The 18,624-nt window shown below is 45.0% G+C and overlaps 1 protein-coding gene across 3 annotated transcripts in view; it reads right to left on the minus strand.

Annotated features, from left to right (window-relative positions):
• The window catches only part of OPHN1 (oligophrenin 1), a 125,531-nt gene that overhangs the window by 82,101 nt on the left and 24,806 nt on the right, over positions 1 to 18,624 (minus strand). For 2 of the 3 annotated variants that reach the window (XM_081178714.1, XM_081178716.1), the window contains 2 exons: positions 1,721 to 1,816; positions 285 to 346 (listed from right to left, as the gene is read on the minus strand). In XM_081178714.1, coding sequence (XP_081034840.1) covers positions 285 to 346; positions 1,721 to 1,816 — 158 coding nt within the window. Of the gene's footprint in view, positions 1 to 284; positions 347 to 1,720; positions 1,817 to 4,026; positions 4,109 to 18,624 lie in introns of those variants that run through there. The other variant, XM_081178715.1, reaches the window with a different exon arrangement.

The following is an 18,624-nucleotide window of genomic DNA, read 5'->3' on the forward strand; positions in this document are numbered from 1 at the left end:
AGAAAGTAAGGCAACATATAATTAATGAACTTTTATTTATTGCATTTCAATCCCCATTTTTTTCTCTCCAAAGAGCTCAAGGTAGTGTACATGATTCTCCCCCTCCTCATTCACAACAACCCAGTGGGGTAGATTAGGTGAGAGGTGGTGACTGGCCCCCCAGTCACACCCAGTGAGCTTCAAGGCCGAGTGAGAACTTGGATTCAATCTGAATGCACTCACTTTGACTACAGCCCTTAAGTGTAATTATGCCAATGGAGGAACAAAGGGTGGCCTATACTCACCATCATTGATCTTTCAAGTTCCACCTCTTGAAGCAGCTCTGAAAACTCCTTAAAGGATTCGGCTACGAGGGAGCGGAAAGAAGGAAAATGAGTTACTTGGGACTGACTCTCAGGGATTGAAAATTATGTACTGCAATGGCACACAGATCATTTTTATTTATTTTAGTTGTATACGCCAACACACCCACACACCCCAAATAACACTAGAACTCACAGACATCCAATGAAGCTGAATGATGGGAGATTCAGGACGGATGAAAGAAAATGACTCCTTCATGCGGGGCATAGTTAGACAGGAGGCAGTGATGGCCACAATCAGGATGGCTTTAATAGGGTTGAACAAATTTAGGGAGGGGGATGTTGTGGATGGCTGGGCTTTGCCTCTGCAGTTGGTGGCAACAATACTTCTGAATACCAGTTGCTAGAAGCCACAGGAGGGGAGAGGGCTCTTGTGCTCAGGTTCTGCTCCTGTAATTCCCAGTGGAGCATTTATTCATCTACTGTGGGAACAGGATGCTGGACTAAATGCCTACTGGCCTGATCCAGCAGGCTCTTGCTATGTTCTTATGCCAAGGATTTCTTAACTGAACTATGATAGTGGCCTGACCAGAAATGACAGATCCTTCAATCTCTCTTGCATGCTGCAACAATAAGCCAAAAGGTTTGATCAGTTGGAACAAACATCCTGCAGCAACAAGAATGCCTTGAAGGAGATGGGGAAGGAAGTCTACCACCTCAAGTACAGAGGCAAGTGAGTGGCCTTTGCCATTATTTATGTCCCCATGCCTGTCATACATCACAAGGCTGAAACAAAGATAAGACAGTGGAATCTTCATGGCTTTTCAGGATTGTCCCTGTGTTCCTGCTCTTCCTCTGACTCATCTTAGCATGACACTATCTGCCTGTTTCCTATCATTTCCAGAGTTTTCCAAGAGTGCTAAGACTTTCCAGCTCGTTTGATCAGAGCCCTCAGCTTCTCATATCACCGTAGCAGCAGTTTCCAGTCTCCAAAACTGCTGGTGGAACAGCAGCCGTTAGAGGCAGATAATTCCCCCAATGCCTTTTAAAGGACGCAGTGCAGGGGTGCCCTCCCCCACAAGAAAAATCAGCTTGGTTTTCATTAACCCAGCTTTTTTGCCAATTGCACGAATTCTTGGTTGTCTTTAAAAGAGGACTGGATAAATTCATGGAGAAGGAGTGGGCTATTGAGAGCTACTAGCCATGAAGGCTATGATCTGCCTCTGCAGTTGGAGGCAGCGATGCTTCTAAATACCACTTGCTGGAAACCACCCAAGGATGTGATGAAGTGTCGTAAATCCAGGAATGTTATCAGTAAGGGACTTCCCAGGAACTTCATGATTAGTGTGTCACCATTTTCAAGCAGCAACACACACACACACACACACACACACACACACACACGAGGAAGCACTTACCAATGTTAATCTCATCATCTGTCAGGGTGTCCCCAATAAAGTCAAACTGAAAGGACTGGAGAGTCTGGGAGAATTTCTGTACAGCCAAGGAGTAATCTAGGAAAGATGGAAAGGTTGCAGAGATAAGCATGCAAAACTGGCAATTAAAATTTGTAGAAGCTTCATTCCTGCAGACCGGGCACAGCACCTTTTGGATTCCACACTTTCCTCCGAAATAATAAGCACAGCACACAAAGCAGAAATGCTTATTAAGATTTAACATTAAGGTTAGGGGGAAAAGAGGTCCCGAGTCCACTGCTTAATGGTTGCTCACACTGCTGCTTTTCTAGTGGGAGGAAAAGACCTTTGTGTGAAAGTTATTGTTATTTATAGGATTTCTATCCTACCTTTTTCTTAAAGGATTTGGAGGCAGCAGACATGGCTTTCCCCTTCCTCATTTAGTCTCCACAACAACCTTGCAAGGTAGGTTAGGCTGAGAGGCAGTGATCGGTCCAAAGTGACTTCATGAGTTTCATGGCTGAATGGGGGGAACCGAACCCAGGTCTCCCAGGTCCTAGTCCAACACACCAGCTACTACACCACATCGGCTCTCAAAAATCGGGCAGAGGGTGGGGGAAGCAGTCAAAAGAGGCAAGCCTACATGAAACATGCTGGGAGGTCATCATTGTTCTAGCCTCAATAATACCCCCCCCCCCAATTCAATTACTTGACCAACCCCTGAAACCCCTTCCACAAAGCTGTGCCAGCAGTAAAATAAAACTGCATTCAGCTTTGTGACCATCTTGTGCTACAGACTGCCAGTGAGGTGTAGTGGTTAGAGTGACTTAGACTGTGACTTGGGAGTCCCAGTTTCAAATCCCTACTTGGCCATGATGTCCACTGGGTGAGACCTTGGGTGGCAGTCACTGCCTCTCAGTCTAACCAGGGTTAGAAACTCAAGATATATAAGCTAGGCGCCAAGTGGCGCCTTAAAGCTAGGTTACGGTTGCCACAACGGAATACCTATTCACCGATGGGTTGGACTAGATGACCCCGGGGTCCCTTTGCAACACTACAATCCTTCAATTCTATGATCTCAACTACATTGCTTGACGGTAGCTTGCTCTTACAACAAATTCACTTGTCCCGGTCTGCAAGAAGGAGAAACACACACAGAAGAAATGGTATTGGCTATGGACTAAGGCGGAGGTTTTTAATCTTTAGTCGCCAGCCTGGTGCCCAGAAATCTCCACATAGACAAAAATGGACCCATGCTAGTGGCAAAATGTGCCTGGCACCTTGGAAGTTTTGAACTCTGAGTCGAACAGACCTCACAGAGTTGTTGTGGGAATCAAAACATTTCCAGAAGGAAAGTCACATAATGCTCATAAGCATAAGGACATAAGACCCCTGCTGGATTAGGCCAATGGCCCATCTAATCCAGCATCCTGTCCCCACAGTGGCCAACCAGATGCCTCTGTGGGAAGGAAGGAAGCAGGAGTCAAGTACCAGAACAGCTTCCCAGCCCTCCATTCTGTGGTTTCCAACGACTGGTGTTGAGGCGTATGGTGGCCTCAGCTCGCAGCCCCGAGAAGCAAAACCTCCATGATTTATTTGCTTGCCGAGTCAATTTTTACAAAGTGTAGGCCTGGGAAGAGCAGCTTGTGTCCTTTGGTCTCTCATTAAAACAACAGAAAGATGAAAAGAGAAAGGGTTGTAATGAGCCAGTCCAGCTAAACTGGGCCCTTCATCACAGAATACACCCATTTTCATTTGGTTCCCCCTCCTTGTGAGCTTGGAGGAAGATCAAAGTATTATTCTTCACCCTGGCTCCAGAGCAAAGAGAGATGCACAAATAAAACAAACAGATTTTGGATCCCAGAAACTGAGACAGAGTAAAAGCTTGGTCTGAAAGATCTAATTCCAGACAACTTGGGGATTATTCCTGAAATAAATAAAAAAATGGGTACATGGAACCAATAATGATAAAGATAAGCCTGGTGCAGACTTTGGAACAGTGGATTCCAAAGTAGGGGGGGGTTGCACCCCCTGGGAGCAGCGGGATTACCTCAAATCCTGAGAGGCAAGGGGGCAGCAAGGAGGACTATCAGACTGAAAACCTGGTATCGCTGCATCAGTTTTGTTAAATGAAATTACTTTGATCGGATTTTGAATAAATGTTCATGATTTGAATTTTATTGTGTTGATATCTTCCGAATAAATTTTTTTAAGACGTTTTATTTAGGCGTACTTACAAACAAACCAATGAATCAATAAGATACACACAGCCACAAAATAAACCGAAAAAGGAACATAAAATACCACACCTATGTGACTTCCCTCCACTTCTGAATAATGTTTTTTATAGGGTGTGGTAAAGTAGTGTGGTAGCATTGGAGATGAGTTTATAGAACCAGGGGGGAAAGATCCCACACAAAAGTTTGGCAGCTGCAGCTTTAAGCCCAGGTCCTTTGGACAAGACCAAAGGCCTGAAAACCAGGATGTGAGGGCAGCAGAATTCTCTCTACAGTTGCTCTCTCATGACAGTAAGAAGTGAGACATGGCCATGGCTGTTGTCTTCAGGGCCTGAGCTGCTAACTCAGCCTCCGCCTCATAACATCTGCTGCTGCCTAACCCATGCTGTGATGTCATAGCATGCATCACAACACGGCCTGAAGGTAACACAAATGAGAGTCAGTGTGGTGTTGTGGTTAGAGTGTCAGAATAAGTTCTGGGAGACTAGGGTTCAAATCCCACACTTGGCAATGAAGCTCACTTGAGTTGCAGGGGGTCAGTCACTGTCTCTTAGCCTATCCTTGGAGCAAAAAATGGTATATAAATGCATCAATCAAGCAAAGAAAACACAGGGTACCTTGGCGTCGCAACACAGGTTACGTTTACTGGGAAAGAAACACACCGTGCTATCTCCCAACGATATGTTAAAGCTTCAAATCTTTCCCTCATTAAATTTGGTAAGGAGAATGAGGCATGGAAGGCTTTTCTGGGAGGAAGTTGGAGGACATATTTATGTCACAGCACTAACCTTGTACACAACTATTACCTTCCTAGATTAGCTGTGCTGCAATGTTTTTATTGTTGCTATTACCTATATCTTTAACAGGACTTATTTAGTTTTAATTCTCTTAAATAATATATGATGATAGATAGATAAAAATGAAATAATAATACTACATAACAAAGCTTCTTGTCTGGCCAAAAGACTGCCACAGAATTCCCATCATCTGTTTTTGTGTTCAACTTCACACACACATCTGCTCATGCTAACTTTTCCCTTCTGACCCTCCTCTCTTTATACTTTACTTTCCCTTCTGCTTTCCTAAAGCATCTTGCCTTTTTATTCTTAAGGCTCCAATTTCGTTTTTGCACAGCGTTCTGAAATTCCAGACACTTTGGTTAATCCTGAGTTGTGTAATCCTTTTCTAAAGTCATCTGACAGGCTGCACATCCCCCACACCTTGTGCTTCCATAAAATTACACAGGGCATGGAAGAATCCATTCTTCCTCCATTGACTGCTGATCCGTGTCAACTGGCTGTGCTCTGCCTCCACAGTTGGAGGCAGCAATGCTTCTGAATACCAGTTGTTGGAAACCACAGGAGGGCAGAGGGCTCTGGTGCCTGAATCCTGCATAGAGGTTTCCCATAATGAACATCTGATTAGTCACTGTGGGAAGAGGATGATGGACTAGATTAGCCATTGGTTCGATCCAAAGCATAACCTTACAATAATGGGCTCAGGTGAACCGTGGGATCACATCTTCCCCCTTCTTTCATTTTAGGATTGGCCTCAGTGCGTCACATCAAACTATGGTTTACTGGAACACATAAATAAGAAGCTGCAGGCAACCTAACACAGATGCTTCTGATCTCCTTCCTGCTGCTGTGGCTTCTCGGCCTTTTGGCTAAGATCAAGTGTGGAAGCATGCATGAGCCCAAGGCTCATTCATTTACTACCATGGATTCGTGTCCAAGAAGAGCCACAGCCTAGCTTGAATGACAGAGGAAGCTCAAACCTCAGTTTTTGTAGTTCAGCTGCTACATCACACTGCACCAAGGTTTGGCTTTATGCATAATCTAACCTAGGCTTGTGGTTAAGCAGTCCTCCTTCACCTCAAGCTTTAAAGTCACATTTGAGGAACAAAGCACTTGAGCTCCAGATTCAGACCACACACTATTAGCTCAGTCATGTGTGGCAGCTGAGCTCTGCTGGATTGGGCCAATGGCCCATCCAGTTCAGCGTCCTCTTCTTCTCACAGTGGTCAACAAGATGTCTGTGGGAAACCCACAAGCAGGATTCAAGCACCAAAGCATACTCACCTTCTATGGTTTCCAGCAACTGGTATTCAAAAGCACAGGTGCCTCCAACTATCCAACTCCATCGTGGCTAGTAGCCTTCCACAGCCCTATCCATGAATTTGTCTAATCCTTTTTGAAAGTTATCTAGGTTACAATCACTACCTCCTGGGGGAGCAAGTTCCACAGCTGAACTCTGTGCTGTGTGAAGAATTACTTCCTTTTATCTGTTCTGAATCTTCCAACATTCAGCATCACTGGGCACCAGCAATCTCTAGTTTTATGAGAGGGTGGGGGACGACGACACTTTTCTCTATCCACTTCCTCTATGCCATGCATGATTTTATAAACTTCTATAAGGTTACCTAGTGGCTGTCATCTTTTCCCTGAGCATCCACACACTGACACTACAAACTATGCTTTGGCTTAACACCCAGCCACTCCCTGAATTCTCTCCAACCATCCGCAATTTAAAGTTCAGCCTTATCACCATCGTTGTGTTTTGGGTTTTCGTTCTGGTAAACTAAGATGCATAGAACTGCACAGTTGGAAGGGATCCCCAAGGGTCATCCAGTCAAACCCCTTGCAATGCAGGAATCACAGCTAACAAACCCCTGACAGATGGCCATCCAACACCTGCTTACAAACCAACATGGAAAGAGAGTCCACCAGCTTACAAGGGAGTCCATCCCACAGTCAAACAGTTTTTATTGTCAGAAAGTTCTTGCTAATGTTTAGTTGGGACACTGAAACAGTAAAAGCCCCGGTCCATTGTCGTTCTTTCCTCTGGTGGCTTTTATCATTCCAGTTGTCCTTTAGTGCCTTTTGCAGCTCTTTGGGGGATCTCCCCAGGGTTTGTGAAAACAAACATAGGAGCACTCAGAACTGCAACAAATTTAAAATACTATTACTGTGCCACAGATGTATATTCCACGTTCTACTTTTTGCCACTGAGAGAAAGAGATATGAAGGAAGAAAGTCATGCTAAAACTGATCTAGAGCTGCACTTCCTGTTCCTATATTATGCAAGTTAAGCAAAAAGACTATATTGGGACTGAAATTCTCTTTCTCTTCCCACAGCTGGAAAGGGGGGGGGGAGAATGACCAAACACCAAACAGTGGGAGATGTGGTGTATTAGTGCATTTGAAAAAGCACTCTTAAATCTCTAACCTTTTCTCGTTAAAATATTTACAATGGTTTCCTATTTATAGAACTTGTGCTGCAATTGTAAAAATGCACCCTAAGTCCACTTAAATTTGCCGAACCTGGACGTGAGCTAAGCGACTGTTTCTGATCCTTCTTCAGCTCCTTTGGTTCTCCAGTCTTAGATTTGTTCAGTCACTTTTGTGCAGATTTTTTGAAAGAATGCACAAAAGGTGGACAAAACATGAATTTTGTATGCACATTTTTAACAGAGTACACGGTCCTGAACATATCCATCTATAAAAAGGTTATTTTGTGCATCTTTTAGGTATGTTTTAAAAAAAGATACTCCCTCCATGAATTTGTCTAATCCTCTTTTCATGCCCATCCAAATTGGTGGCTATCACTGCCTCCTCTGGGAGCAAGTTCCAAAGTCTGACTTTGGATCGTGTGGAAAAAGTCCAGCAGGGACTCAAGTATAAAGGCTGCAAAAAATCAGTGAACCAGTATGACAGAGGTTACATTTGCACTGGGATTATACTCTTAATAGACACATACTTAGCCAAGTCAGATTTGTCTTGGCATGAGCTGGGACTTTAAAATGAGGGGGGAGAGGTCCTTGAAAAACACACAGGAAAGGGGCATGTAGAACAACAAGGTAATTCAGCCCCCCTTTATCAGAGAGAGATCTTACAAACTTGTGCTTTAATGCAACATGACATAATGGATATGGAAAAGCTTTTCACACACCAGGTTGCAAAGGGGGCGGGGGGGGGGGGAGAGACACAATCCCACCACATGTTGTTCCCACTTGGTTTCCATGCAGTTGGACTGTTCCAGCCACATATGTATAAATATGGTGTTTTTGGCAATTTCCACTTGCACAAGCCCTGCCTGCTCTTCATCTGCACTCAGACAGCTATGGAGGTTTGAAGAGGAGGAGGAGGCAAGGAGAGGAGGAGTGAGTGGGATTCCTGGCAACAACCTGTGGAAAAAATATACAGTATATGAAAAGCTGTCTAGCATCCCAGTTGCCTAGGCCTTTTGGAGTTTATGAGCAGGCTGTTAATCTGATTAAGACAATGGCAGTAGGGAAACAGTCCAGACTTCAGCAGATGCCCTCCCATTGCACCCCGGAACATTTTTTAAACCAAACCCACTCATTCTACAAGGAACAGGGGAAGATGCAGTAATTAAAGCACATTTCTTCTCCTTTCTCCCCTACTGAGCATTTTTTTCCAGTTAGCTCCCTTATCATGTAGACTTTATTATATTTATTTAGTTATAATAAATATTCACAGTACTATTTTTCTGGAAAAAGAGGTGAACGCCTCCCTTGTTCTCTTATAATGGTAAGAGCGCCCACCTGAAAGGGGCTAGAACTGAGTTCCAGTGAGTTCCAGCTGAAAAAAGGCCCAGAATATTTATATACTACAGTGGTACCTCGGGTTACATACGCTTCAGGTTACACACTCCGCTAACCCAGAAACAGTGCTTCAGGTTAAGAACTTTGCTTCAGGATAAGAACAGAAATCATGCTCTGGCGGCGCAGCAGCAGGAGGAGGCCCCATTAGCTAAAGTGGTGCTTCAGGTTAAGAACAATTTCAGGTTAAGAACGGATCTCCGGAACAAATTAAGTACCGTATTTTTCACTCTATAGGACGCACCGGACCACAAGACGCACCTAGTTTTTAGAGGGGGAAATCAAGGGGAAAAAATTCCTGACTGGCCGTGTCAGTCCCTTCTCCCTCCTGGGGAAAAGCCCGCAAGAGCCGCGTGAAGCTCTTGGAGGCTTTTCCTGCCTGCCTCCCCCCTGCATTCGCTCCACACAGACTTTCCCCCTTAGTTTTTAAGAGGGGAAAAGTGTGTCCTATGGAGCGAAAAATACGGTACTTAATCTGAGGTACCACTGTACTATATCACAGAAACACATCAGTCACTGCCTCTCAGCCTAACCCAACCTTACGGGGTTGTTGTGGGGATTAAATGAGGAGGGGGAGAATCAAGTAGGTCACATTGATCTCCTTGGAGAAAAAGGTGGGATATAAATGCAAAAAATAAATCTGTAGCCACAAACCTCTTGGGAAATTGTGTGTGTGTTTCAAAAACACACACTTGCAATCATGCTTATAAATGAGGCCCTTAAGCCTACAGAAAGCCTGAGCAGATGAACATTCTATTTTTTTAAAAAGCGTTTAGTATTTAGAGATAAATTGCAGTTGCCTAGTGAGCAGGGAGAGAACACATTTTTGTTTTAAAACAACCAGCCAGCTAAAGTGGGCCAGCTGCAGGAACTGAGAGAACGAAAACCGATAAAATTTGTAGACCTGTTGCCAGAACCTCAAGCAAAGGCATAATTTACTGAATATGTCTGGAGCATGACTTTTTGTGCTTGGAACTGTGTACTTCATATACACAAATGCACATTCAGGCTCCAGGATGCTGAGCTCAGCCCCAGGACATCCTTTCATGTGCTGTTGTATGCATGCAAGAGAAAACTGCATAGCTATTTTTTTCTGCAGAGTATTTATTCATGCAGCAGAGTTTCCAGAGTAGCAAACAAGATAAAATACTCGGGGGGGGGGGGGATATCAAGATTTAATATGCTACAGCTTGTTAAAAATAATAAGCCTAGGAGAATAAACACAGCTTTGACTGGCATTGAAAACGGCTCTCTTTGGTGTACCTGGGTCCTAAACTGTAAAATCTTTTAAACATTTTGAACCATGCTCAGGAATGGACTAGACAGCAAGGAGGTTTTTCCAATAATTGAAGAGATAGTGAAACAATCTTCAAAGGAAGCCCCAGAGACAACCTATTAAAGTCATGAATTCTTGATGTTGGTGGCACATGAATAACTGGGGAGCTGAAGAGCAGCAGCCAAAAACCAGAAGGTGGCAGCTGTAGAGACCACTCCAGCCCTCCAGCATGGTGTTGTGATTAAGAATGCTGGACTGGGAGAGACCATGGTTTGAATCCCCACTCGGGCCAATCATTACCTCAGATCTTAACCTACCTCACAGGGTTGTTGTGGGGATAAAATGGGGACCACCTTGAGCTCCTTGGAGGAAAAGGGTGGTACATATAAAGGCTCTTATGTTCTTATACTTAATCCTCTTTCAAAGCCTTCCAAGTCAGTGACCGTCACTGCCTCCTGTGGGAGGGAGTTCCATAGTTTAATGCCAGTTGCAAAGCCCAACACCCACATTTTCTCTGCAATATCTCTTTTCTGCTTGGTGAAGCAGACAATTTGCTTTTAAAGCATGTAAGCAGCCTGTGGATTATTTTTTTTAGCAGTCAGTCCACTGCCACCACCAAAACATATCCTAACTCAGACAGCACATGTAACAGACTGTGTTTGGGGTAGAACTCCTCTGTAACAAATACAGTAAGATATTTTGTGAGATTAAACAGCCTATTAAGCCTTCTGAAAAGCCCGTCATGGCTAGAAGCCACTGCAGGACAGACAATTACAGATTAATCAAGCAAAGGAACGAGGAAATGGCCCTGCGGGATTAGATTGCTTCCTTGATGAAAGAAACAAAACTGATTATATCTGCATTCCAGAGAGCAAATGCACTATTTGTGTTCAACGTTCACAGCAGACAGGTGCAGGGTGCTTAGTTTTATATATTTATTTTCTTGAATCTATACTCTGCCTTTTTTCCAATCACTGAACCCAAGGTGTGCACACCAGAACTTCTTAGCTCTCAGCAAGAGGGTACTCTCCTATGCTTTAGATTTCACAAGACTCAGTCTCTGTCAATTGTAAGAAAAATAAGACATAGGTTGATCAGGCAAATGGCCCATCTAGTCTAACATCTTGTGTTTACAATGGGAAACCCTTGATTTGACGGCCCATCCTCAGACGCCTTCCCTATAAAGAGCAGTGTGAAACAGGGCTGTGTTCTCGCCCCAACCCTCCCTGTTGCATATTCTTCTCCCTGTTGTTCTCATTCTGAAAATGATGTGTGAGAGGCAGGCATGGAAGCCGGTCAACGGTGCCTCCACCAGGCAAGGTCAAAGTCCTCCTGGAAGGGAACAGCTGCTGCCCCTTCTGCAGCCCATGTGGCCCATCTCCTCAGAGCACTGGGCGAAAAGTAGGGCAGTCTCCCATCCTCAGCACCATCTGTGACTCAATCCTACTCACAATGAAGCTCCTTGTGACACTTCCAGAGTGCAGCCCACCAATAAAAGGCCCATTGTCCTTTCCTTCAATGCTCATATGGGATAGAATCTGTACTTCCCATGCTCTGTCATATGATATTTTTCCCTCCAGAAGAGATTATAGCACAGTGATTTGAAAGCCGAAGTATTTAGTATGTGCCTGTTACCTGTGATGGCATTATGGAGCGGAGAACTGGACCACGACAGAGCAACAGGAACAGGACATACAATGTTAATGAATATCACTAAAAGATAATAACTGGATATGACAAAGATCGAAAGTTACGGATGCAGTGGGAAAGGATGCGAAGTTAAAGTGGGCATGTGGCCTGAGACGACGCAGGCCGATGGAGTAAAGCAGTGCTAGTGTGGAGACCCTACAATTTCAAAAGGACAAGGGGATGACCATGTATGTGATGGGTGGTCCATATAAACTATAGATTCTAAAGCATGGGTAGGCAAACTAAGGCCCTATCGCCTTCTAAATCCAGCCCACGGATTTAGAATCAGCGTGTTTTTACATGAGTAGAATGTGTCCTTTTAATTAAAATGCATCTCTGGGTTATTTGTGGGGCCTGCCTGGTGTTTTTACATGAGTAGAATGTATGCTTTTATTTAAAATGGATCTCTGGGTTATTTGTGGGGCATAAGAATTCATTTGCAGGGGTGAAGGTCAGGATGACCAATAGAGAGCCAGGCTAAGAACCTCTGAAGCCATATTATAGGGCCATCTAAAAGCTAAAAGCACAAAGCCATTTTAGAAAGCTAAAGACTATTTCTCTTTCTCATGTTTGTCACTTTGCCACCTTTTGCAGAGGCAGCAAGCATGCAAGCTTGTGGGTGCAGCTAGATTGCCTCTGCAGGAAGTTTGCTAGTTGAGGTTAAGCCATTTCTGAGAAACGACCCCTGACAAAGGCAAGTAGCAGGATGTTTGCTGACCGCCAGGCTCCAGAGATAACGCTTAGGTGTGAAGTTGCTAAACCACAAGGACATTTCTTGGAAGTGGGGGGTTCAGGGGCACTTCCTGGAACTAGTACAGAGGTTAAGTAGATAATAAGCCAGTAGCGCCACCTAGTGGAATAGGCAACTTGGAACCGAAAGGACACACCAAATTTATTCATTGGTTGAGCTTTAATGAATATGTATCAATGACCATAGGAAATTGTCAATCATTGGCTAAAGGGATGCCAAGGGGCTGAACTGTGCTTTGCAGAAAGATATATAAGTTGACTGCCCCAAAGGGGGGGCGGGCATTCTTCATTTTCCTGAATGCACCCTATTTGCTTTTTGTCGGACAAAAATCCAAATAAAAACTTTTTCTTTAAGAAACTTTGCTGCCTGATTTTTTACATTCCTGGTCTGAATACCGATGTCCCTTTCATTTCTGGTGCCAAAAGTGACTCGGATCAGAAGGACTTTAAGTGTCCTCAGAGACCAGGAGGCAGCTCCCTTGCCCTCTGGGCAGAGACAGGGGAGGGTCAACAGACCTCCTGGCTTCCACGTGCACACCGAACCTTTTCTTCGGAGGGGGGCAGAAGGCAACTTGACCCTCTTGCTGTATCCTGGGACAGAGGACAACGGATTTGAAGAGCCGAGGTTGGGAGGACAGGGCAGAGAAAAGCCGGCTGGGGTGAGTACATGGCAATAAGCCCTGAGGGGATAGGAAATCCTCCTTTTAATTAAGGAGAAGGGAGATACTGATCACATCTCCAGCGTGGATAGTGGCATTAAGTAGAAGGGTTGACTGCTGACAACCACCCACGCTTTGGTATTAGGAAGGAGAAAAAGGGGGGGCACAGGGTGGTTAGTGTGTCGTGCAAGCGTCCAACGAGAGAGGCATTTTGTGCATGTATGTGTGTTACCCCGGGGCATTCCCCTGGGGTCGTAGCAACAAGTACTCCATTTCCCAGTCGGGCGACCGCACCTGGGTGAGAAAAGTTGCGAAATGAATGTGTGAGTGTTTGGTGTGGGGACGCTGTACAGGGCCATACTGAAAATGGGAGGGGGGAGGCTTGAAAGGCTTGAAAGGTCCAGTAATTCCCCTTCAATGTATGTTAAACAACTTCAAGGAAGGACCAAAATCAGCATAGACCAGGGGGGACATCCTGACCAGATTCCCTATATAGACAACTGGCTGAAGGTGGTAGATGACAATCACCCCCCCCCCCCCCGGTTGAAGAAATGCAGGACTGAACATTGCAAAGTCACTCCCTCATGTCAGGTTTTGGAGAGGGAAGATGTCCAGAAGAAGTGCAGTGTTTATGGAGAAGAGTGTACAGAACAGTAAGCAGTTATTACTGCATTAACAGAGGAAAATAAAAGAAAAGAGCATGAAACAGGATGCTACTATAGAATTAATGTAACAGGATCTTGAACAGACAAATGAAGGACTTAATAGATTAAACACAAGTCATTTAGAAGAGAGGTCTCAACTAATTCAAGACCTCCAGAGGTATGGAAGAGAATTTGACAACCTCAGAGAGGTTTTAGCTGAGAAAGACAAAGAAATTTCTGCTATTATTTCAAATACAAATGTGTATTCTGAGCAGATTAATATTCTGAAATGTCAGATCAAGTGCAAAGAGGATGAAATGCAAGACAGGGAAATAGTGTTGTCTAAGGCTGAAAGGGAAGTCCAGTTACTGAAAGATCTACAAACCAAAGGTGTGAACAGTGGAGGCAGAAAGCTTTCAGAACTTTCTGAACAGTTAAGTGCAAAAATCAGAACTGGCTGAGGAAAAAAAAATAAAAATAAAAAAATTTGAAAAACGCTAGTAAAACAAAAGAGAATGAAGAATTTGTTAGGCAAAACAAAGAGACTAGCCAAACAGTTAAAGATCTTCATTCTGCAATTAAGACTTGTAATGTTACTTAAAACAACAAACTCATGGAGTGTGACTCACAAATTAAATTGCTTAAAGAACAAATAAGTAAATCAGCTAAAAATTGCAAGAAACAGAAATAGGATGTAAGGAGGAACAGACCATTTTAAATCCCAGGTCGATGAACATATCTCTGTAAAGGAGAAATTGAACAAGTTACTAAAATTAAAAGAAAAACAAAGAACAAAGTTTTGTGAATGAGCTGAAATCAGTGAAAGATTCACACAACCAACTCACTTTACAAAATGCAAAAAAGGGATGAAGATTTAGCTAATTTATCCAGACAACTTGCTGAACATACTGACCATCTAGAAATTGTCAAAAGGTCACTGCAAAAAAGGCAGAGATTGTGATATCCCTTAAAGACAAGCTTAAAGTTGTGGAACAACAGGCTTTTGCAGAATCCTGATCCAAGGCTTCAGTATTTTAGCAAAACCTCTAAATGAAGTTACCGGAGGAAGGGAAAGAGACCCCTTTGAGTGGGGACCGGCCCAACAAGAAGCCTTTGAGACTATCAAGCAATTAGATTCCACAGCGAAAGGCTGGCCACCCTGTCTGCGCGCTGTCACTGCCACCGCCACACTAGTGGAAGAAGCAGACAAGTTCATGTTTGGCCAGGAGATGCATGTGAATGTGCCCCATTCGGTTCTCACCCTTATGGAATATAAGGGGTACACAGACTGAAACAGGCTTTGCCCAACCCATTGAGGAGTCTACAGGCGCAGTGGAAGTTTGTGAAGCAGACGTGCCTGATGTTCTAGAGAGACCAAAGGGTCCTAGTCATTTTAAGGGCCAGCGTTGATTCTTGGCTGTTGGCAATACTCCAAGGGAGGAAGCCCTGGGTAGCGTGGCAGCCACTGAAGACAGCATGTCAGGCCACAGTGGCAGCCAGACCAGAAGGGGCTGTGGGACGCCCAGAAAGCCCAGAGGGGGCTAGAGAATGCCCAGAAAAAGTACCAAGCCCAGAGGGGGCTGAGGCTGCTTTGGGAAGCTGTTTCTACGCTTCAATAAGTTGTTTCTCAGGCAGCAGAGCACCCAGAAGTGGGGGTGCAAGGCAGGCAAGCCGTTCCAAGAGCTCTAAGAAAGCCAAAGTCTCCAAGAGTTGTTTGTGTTTTGAGGCGAAGTCCAACAGCAAAAGGCATTGCCCTGCAATTGGCAGCAGGATGCAAGGCTAATGTCCAGAAGTTGAGACGTTACTGGAAGCAGTATGGGGTCCCGAAGAGATTGCCGTGATGCACTGCAAAGCCCATGGGAGAGGCCGGGACATGGTCACTAGGGGCAACCGGAAGGCAGACAACGCAGCTCGTGAAGCAGCTTTGAAACCTCCACCAGCACTCAACGCAGCCCTCATCCCACAACTCACTCCAGACGATGTGGAACCACGCTACACACCGGAGGAGCAACAGTGGGCACGCCAGGAAGGAGCAACACTCCAGGAGGGATGGTTCCGTCTACCAGAAAACCGTGTTTTTGTGCCCCAACATCTGGCTACCGTGATTGTGAAGAATTACCACAAGTCCACTCATCTAGGGGGTCCAGCTGCCAGAGCACACCTTGGGAGACTTTTCTATATCACTAACCTTTCTCAACTAGTTGCTGCTATATCCCAGAGGTGTGTCCTGTGCGCCAAGAACACCCCCAGACAAGGCCACCTCCCCCCACCGGGTGTACAACACGTGGGCTTTACCCCTATGGAAAGCCTGATTGTGGACTTCACTGAATTGCCTCCAGCTAGGGGTATCAAATACCTGCTTGTGTTTGTCTTCACCCTGACGGGCTGGACAGAGGCATACCCCACTAGAACAGAGATACCTTGTGAAGTGTCCAAGAAACTGTTACATGAACTCATACCCCGATTTGGCCTCCCCAGAAGTATTGGCAGTGACAATGGCCCTGCCTTCATTGATAAAGTTGTGCAAGAAGTGTGCAAGGCGCTGCAGATAAACTGGAGGCTACACACAGCCTACAGACCCCAGAGTTCGGGAAAACCTGAGCGTATGAATCGCACCTTGAAGACCCACTTGGCCAAGCTGACCCAGGAGTCAGGACTACACAAACCCAAACTTTGGCTCAGATATGTTGACGACACCTTTGTAATTTGGCCACACGGGAAAGAAAAACTAGACAGCTTCCTCACACATCTCAACAGCCTACACCCCAAAATACAATTTACTATGGAAATAGAAGCCAACAACCAACTTCCCTTCCTTGACGTCCTAATCTACAAAAAACCTGATGGCTCCCTAGGACACACTATCTACCAGAAAAAAACACACACCAACCGCTACTTACATGCACAATCACACCACCACCCTGCACAAATAAACTCCGTAGCCAAGACTCTCATCTCCAGAACCAAACGCCTGGCTGACAAAGACCACTTGACAACTGAGTTACAGAATCTCTCAAATGTGTTAATCGCCAATGGATACCAGCAAAACAGGGTTACGAAGCTAATCCAAAAAGAAACACCCCCCAAAAACCAAGACACAGAAGAAAACAATGGCATGGCCCTCCTTCCTTATATCAAGGGCACTACAGACAAAATCAGCAAAATCCTCCATAAACACAATATCAAAACAGCCTTTTGCACCAACCAAAAAATAGCCAATATCCTCAGAAACCCCAAAGATAAAATCCAGTTGGAAAACCAAGGGGTCTATGAAATACCCTGCAAAGTCTGCCCAGCCACGTACATTGGACAAACAAACAGACGAATAAATGCACGTATCGCAGAACACAAGAATGCCGTCAAAAAAGAAGAAAAAACCTCCTCTCTTTTCCAACACATGAAAGAAACAGGACACGAAATTAATTTTGCAGATTCCAAATTGCTCTTTAACATGGAACATCACCACAAGAGAATAATCATGGAAGCCATCGAGATAGAGAAACACCCTCACAACATGAACAAGCGTGACGACACGTCCCGCCTGCCAGACATCTGGAAATTAGCCCTCCCCACAAAAACCGACACCAGGACCAGAGGCACACAGAACGCCATCACCTATCAACCACACCAGACCCAAACCCAGACCCTCTCCACAGATAAATTACAGACTCCATCCGGTAGCCAAACCATAGTGGCACCTCCGGATGCTGCACCCCCCTGCAATCCCTACACAGATCTGGCTGGCACAGGGCACAAAACCACAGCTCGCCCCTATACACGAAGCCAAGCCAGAGCACAACTCAGTGCAGTACAGCCATCTTCTCAGAAAAATCTCTTCACAAGCTCAAAAGGTCAAGACACGAAAGCTATAGCAACTAATCCACACTTAATGACCCACCTAAGTGGTACTCAGAATATCACTCAAGATATCACTCAAGATATCCCCCAAGTAATTAAGGAACAAAAGAAGAAAAGGCACAATAACCTGGGAACTTCTTCTCTGCACCACACCCCCTCAACAGTATTTATAGGAACTCAAACACTGAGATCCTGCTCTGTTCCAGTAACAAGAAGCCGAAAGCACCAGCCTGAAGATGACGAGTGAGACCTCGTCGAAACGTCGCCTAGACACCCCAACTCTTACACGGGAAGACACCCGAAGACACCAAAACCTACATTCCTGTACCCGTGAAAATCTACGAAAGCAAATATATATATATATATATACACACATACAAGAGAGGGGGGATGGAGATTTGTAATGCACGCTACATTTGACATGCAGATTGAAATGTTAATGCTAAACAAAATACAAGCTACAGAACCTGAGAAAGGGCACTGCACACACACAACTTTTCATGCCAAGGAAGAACAGCAACCGTACCAAAGCAATGGATTGTAAATTCCAGACATATTTCCTGGGGACTTCCTAGGATGGCCCTGTGCCTATTAACACAATAGGCGTCTTTCTTTCTTTCTTTCTTTCTTTCTTTCTTTCTTTCTTTCTTTTTGCTGCTGTTGTTGTTGTTAGTTTACGCTTTGGTTAAGATGAACAGCCTTGACTTGGCAGGCTCCCATGAGGTGGGGGGGGGGGAAATCAGCCACACAATAAAGGCCAGGGGTTAGCAACCTTTTAGCTATGGGCCAGTCCACCGTCCCTCAGACCATGTGGTGGGCCTGACCATACCGTATTTTTCGCTCCATAAGGCACACCAGACCATAAGGTGCACCTAGTTTTTAGAGGGGGAAATCAAGCAGCTATGGCAATTCCCCCACCTCCCGCAAAAGTCCACAGGAGCCGCACACCCTTTAAGGAGCTTGTGGCTCCTGCGGGCTTTTCTACGAGGAGGGAGAACGGACTGGCCGCGTCAGTCCCTTCTCCCTCCTGGGGAAAAGCCCGCAAGAGCCGCGCGGAGCTTGTGTGCAACTCTTGGGGGCTTTTCCTGCCTGCCTCCCCCCTACATTTGCTCCATAAGACGCACACACATTTCCCCTTACTTTTTAGGAGGGAATAAGTGCGTCTTATGG

Source organism: Podarcis bocagei (assembly GCF_964188305.1).
Source record: "Podarcis bocagei genome assembly, chromosome: Z".
Classification (NCBI taxonomy): Eukaryota; Metazoa; Chordata; class Lepidosauria; order Squamata; family Lacertidae; genus Podarcis; species Podarcis bocagei.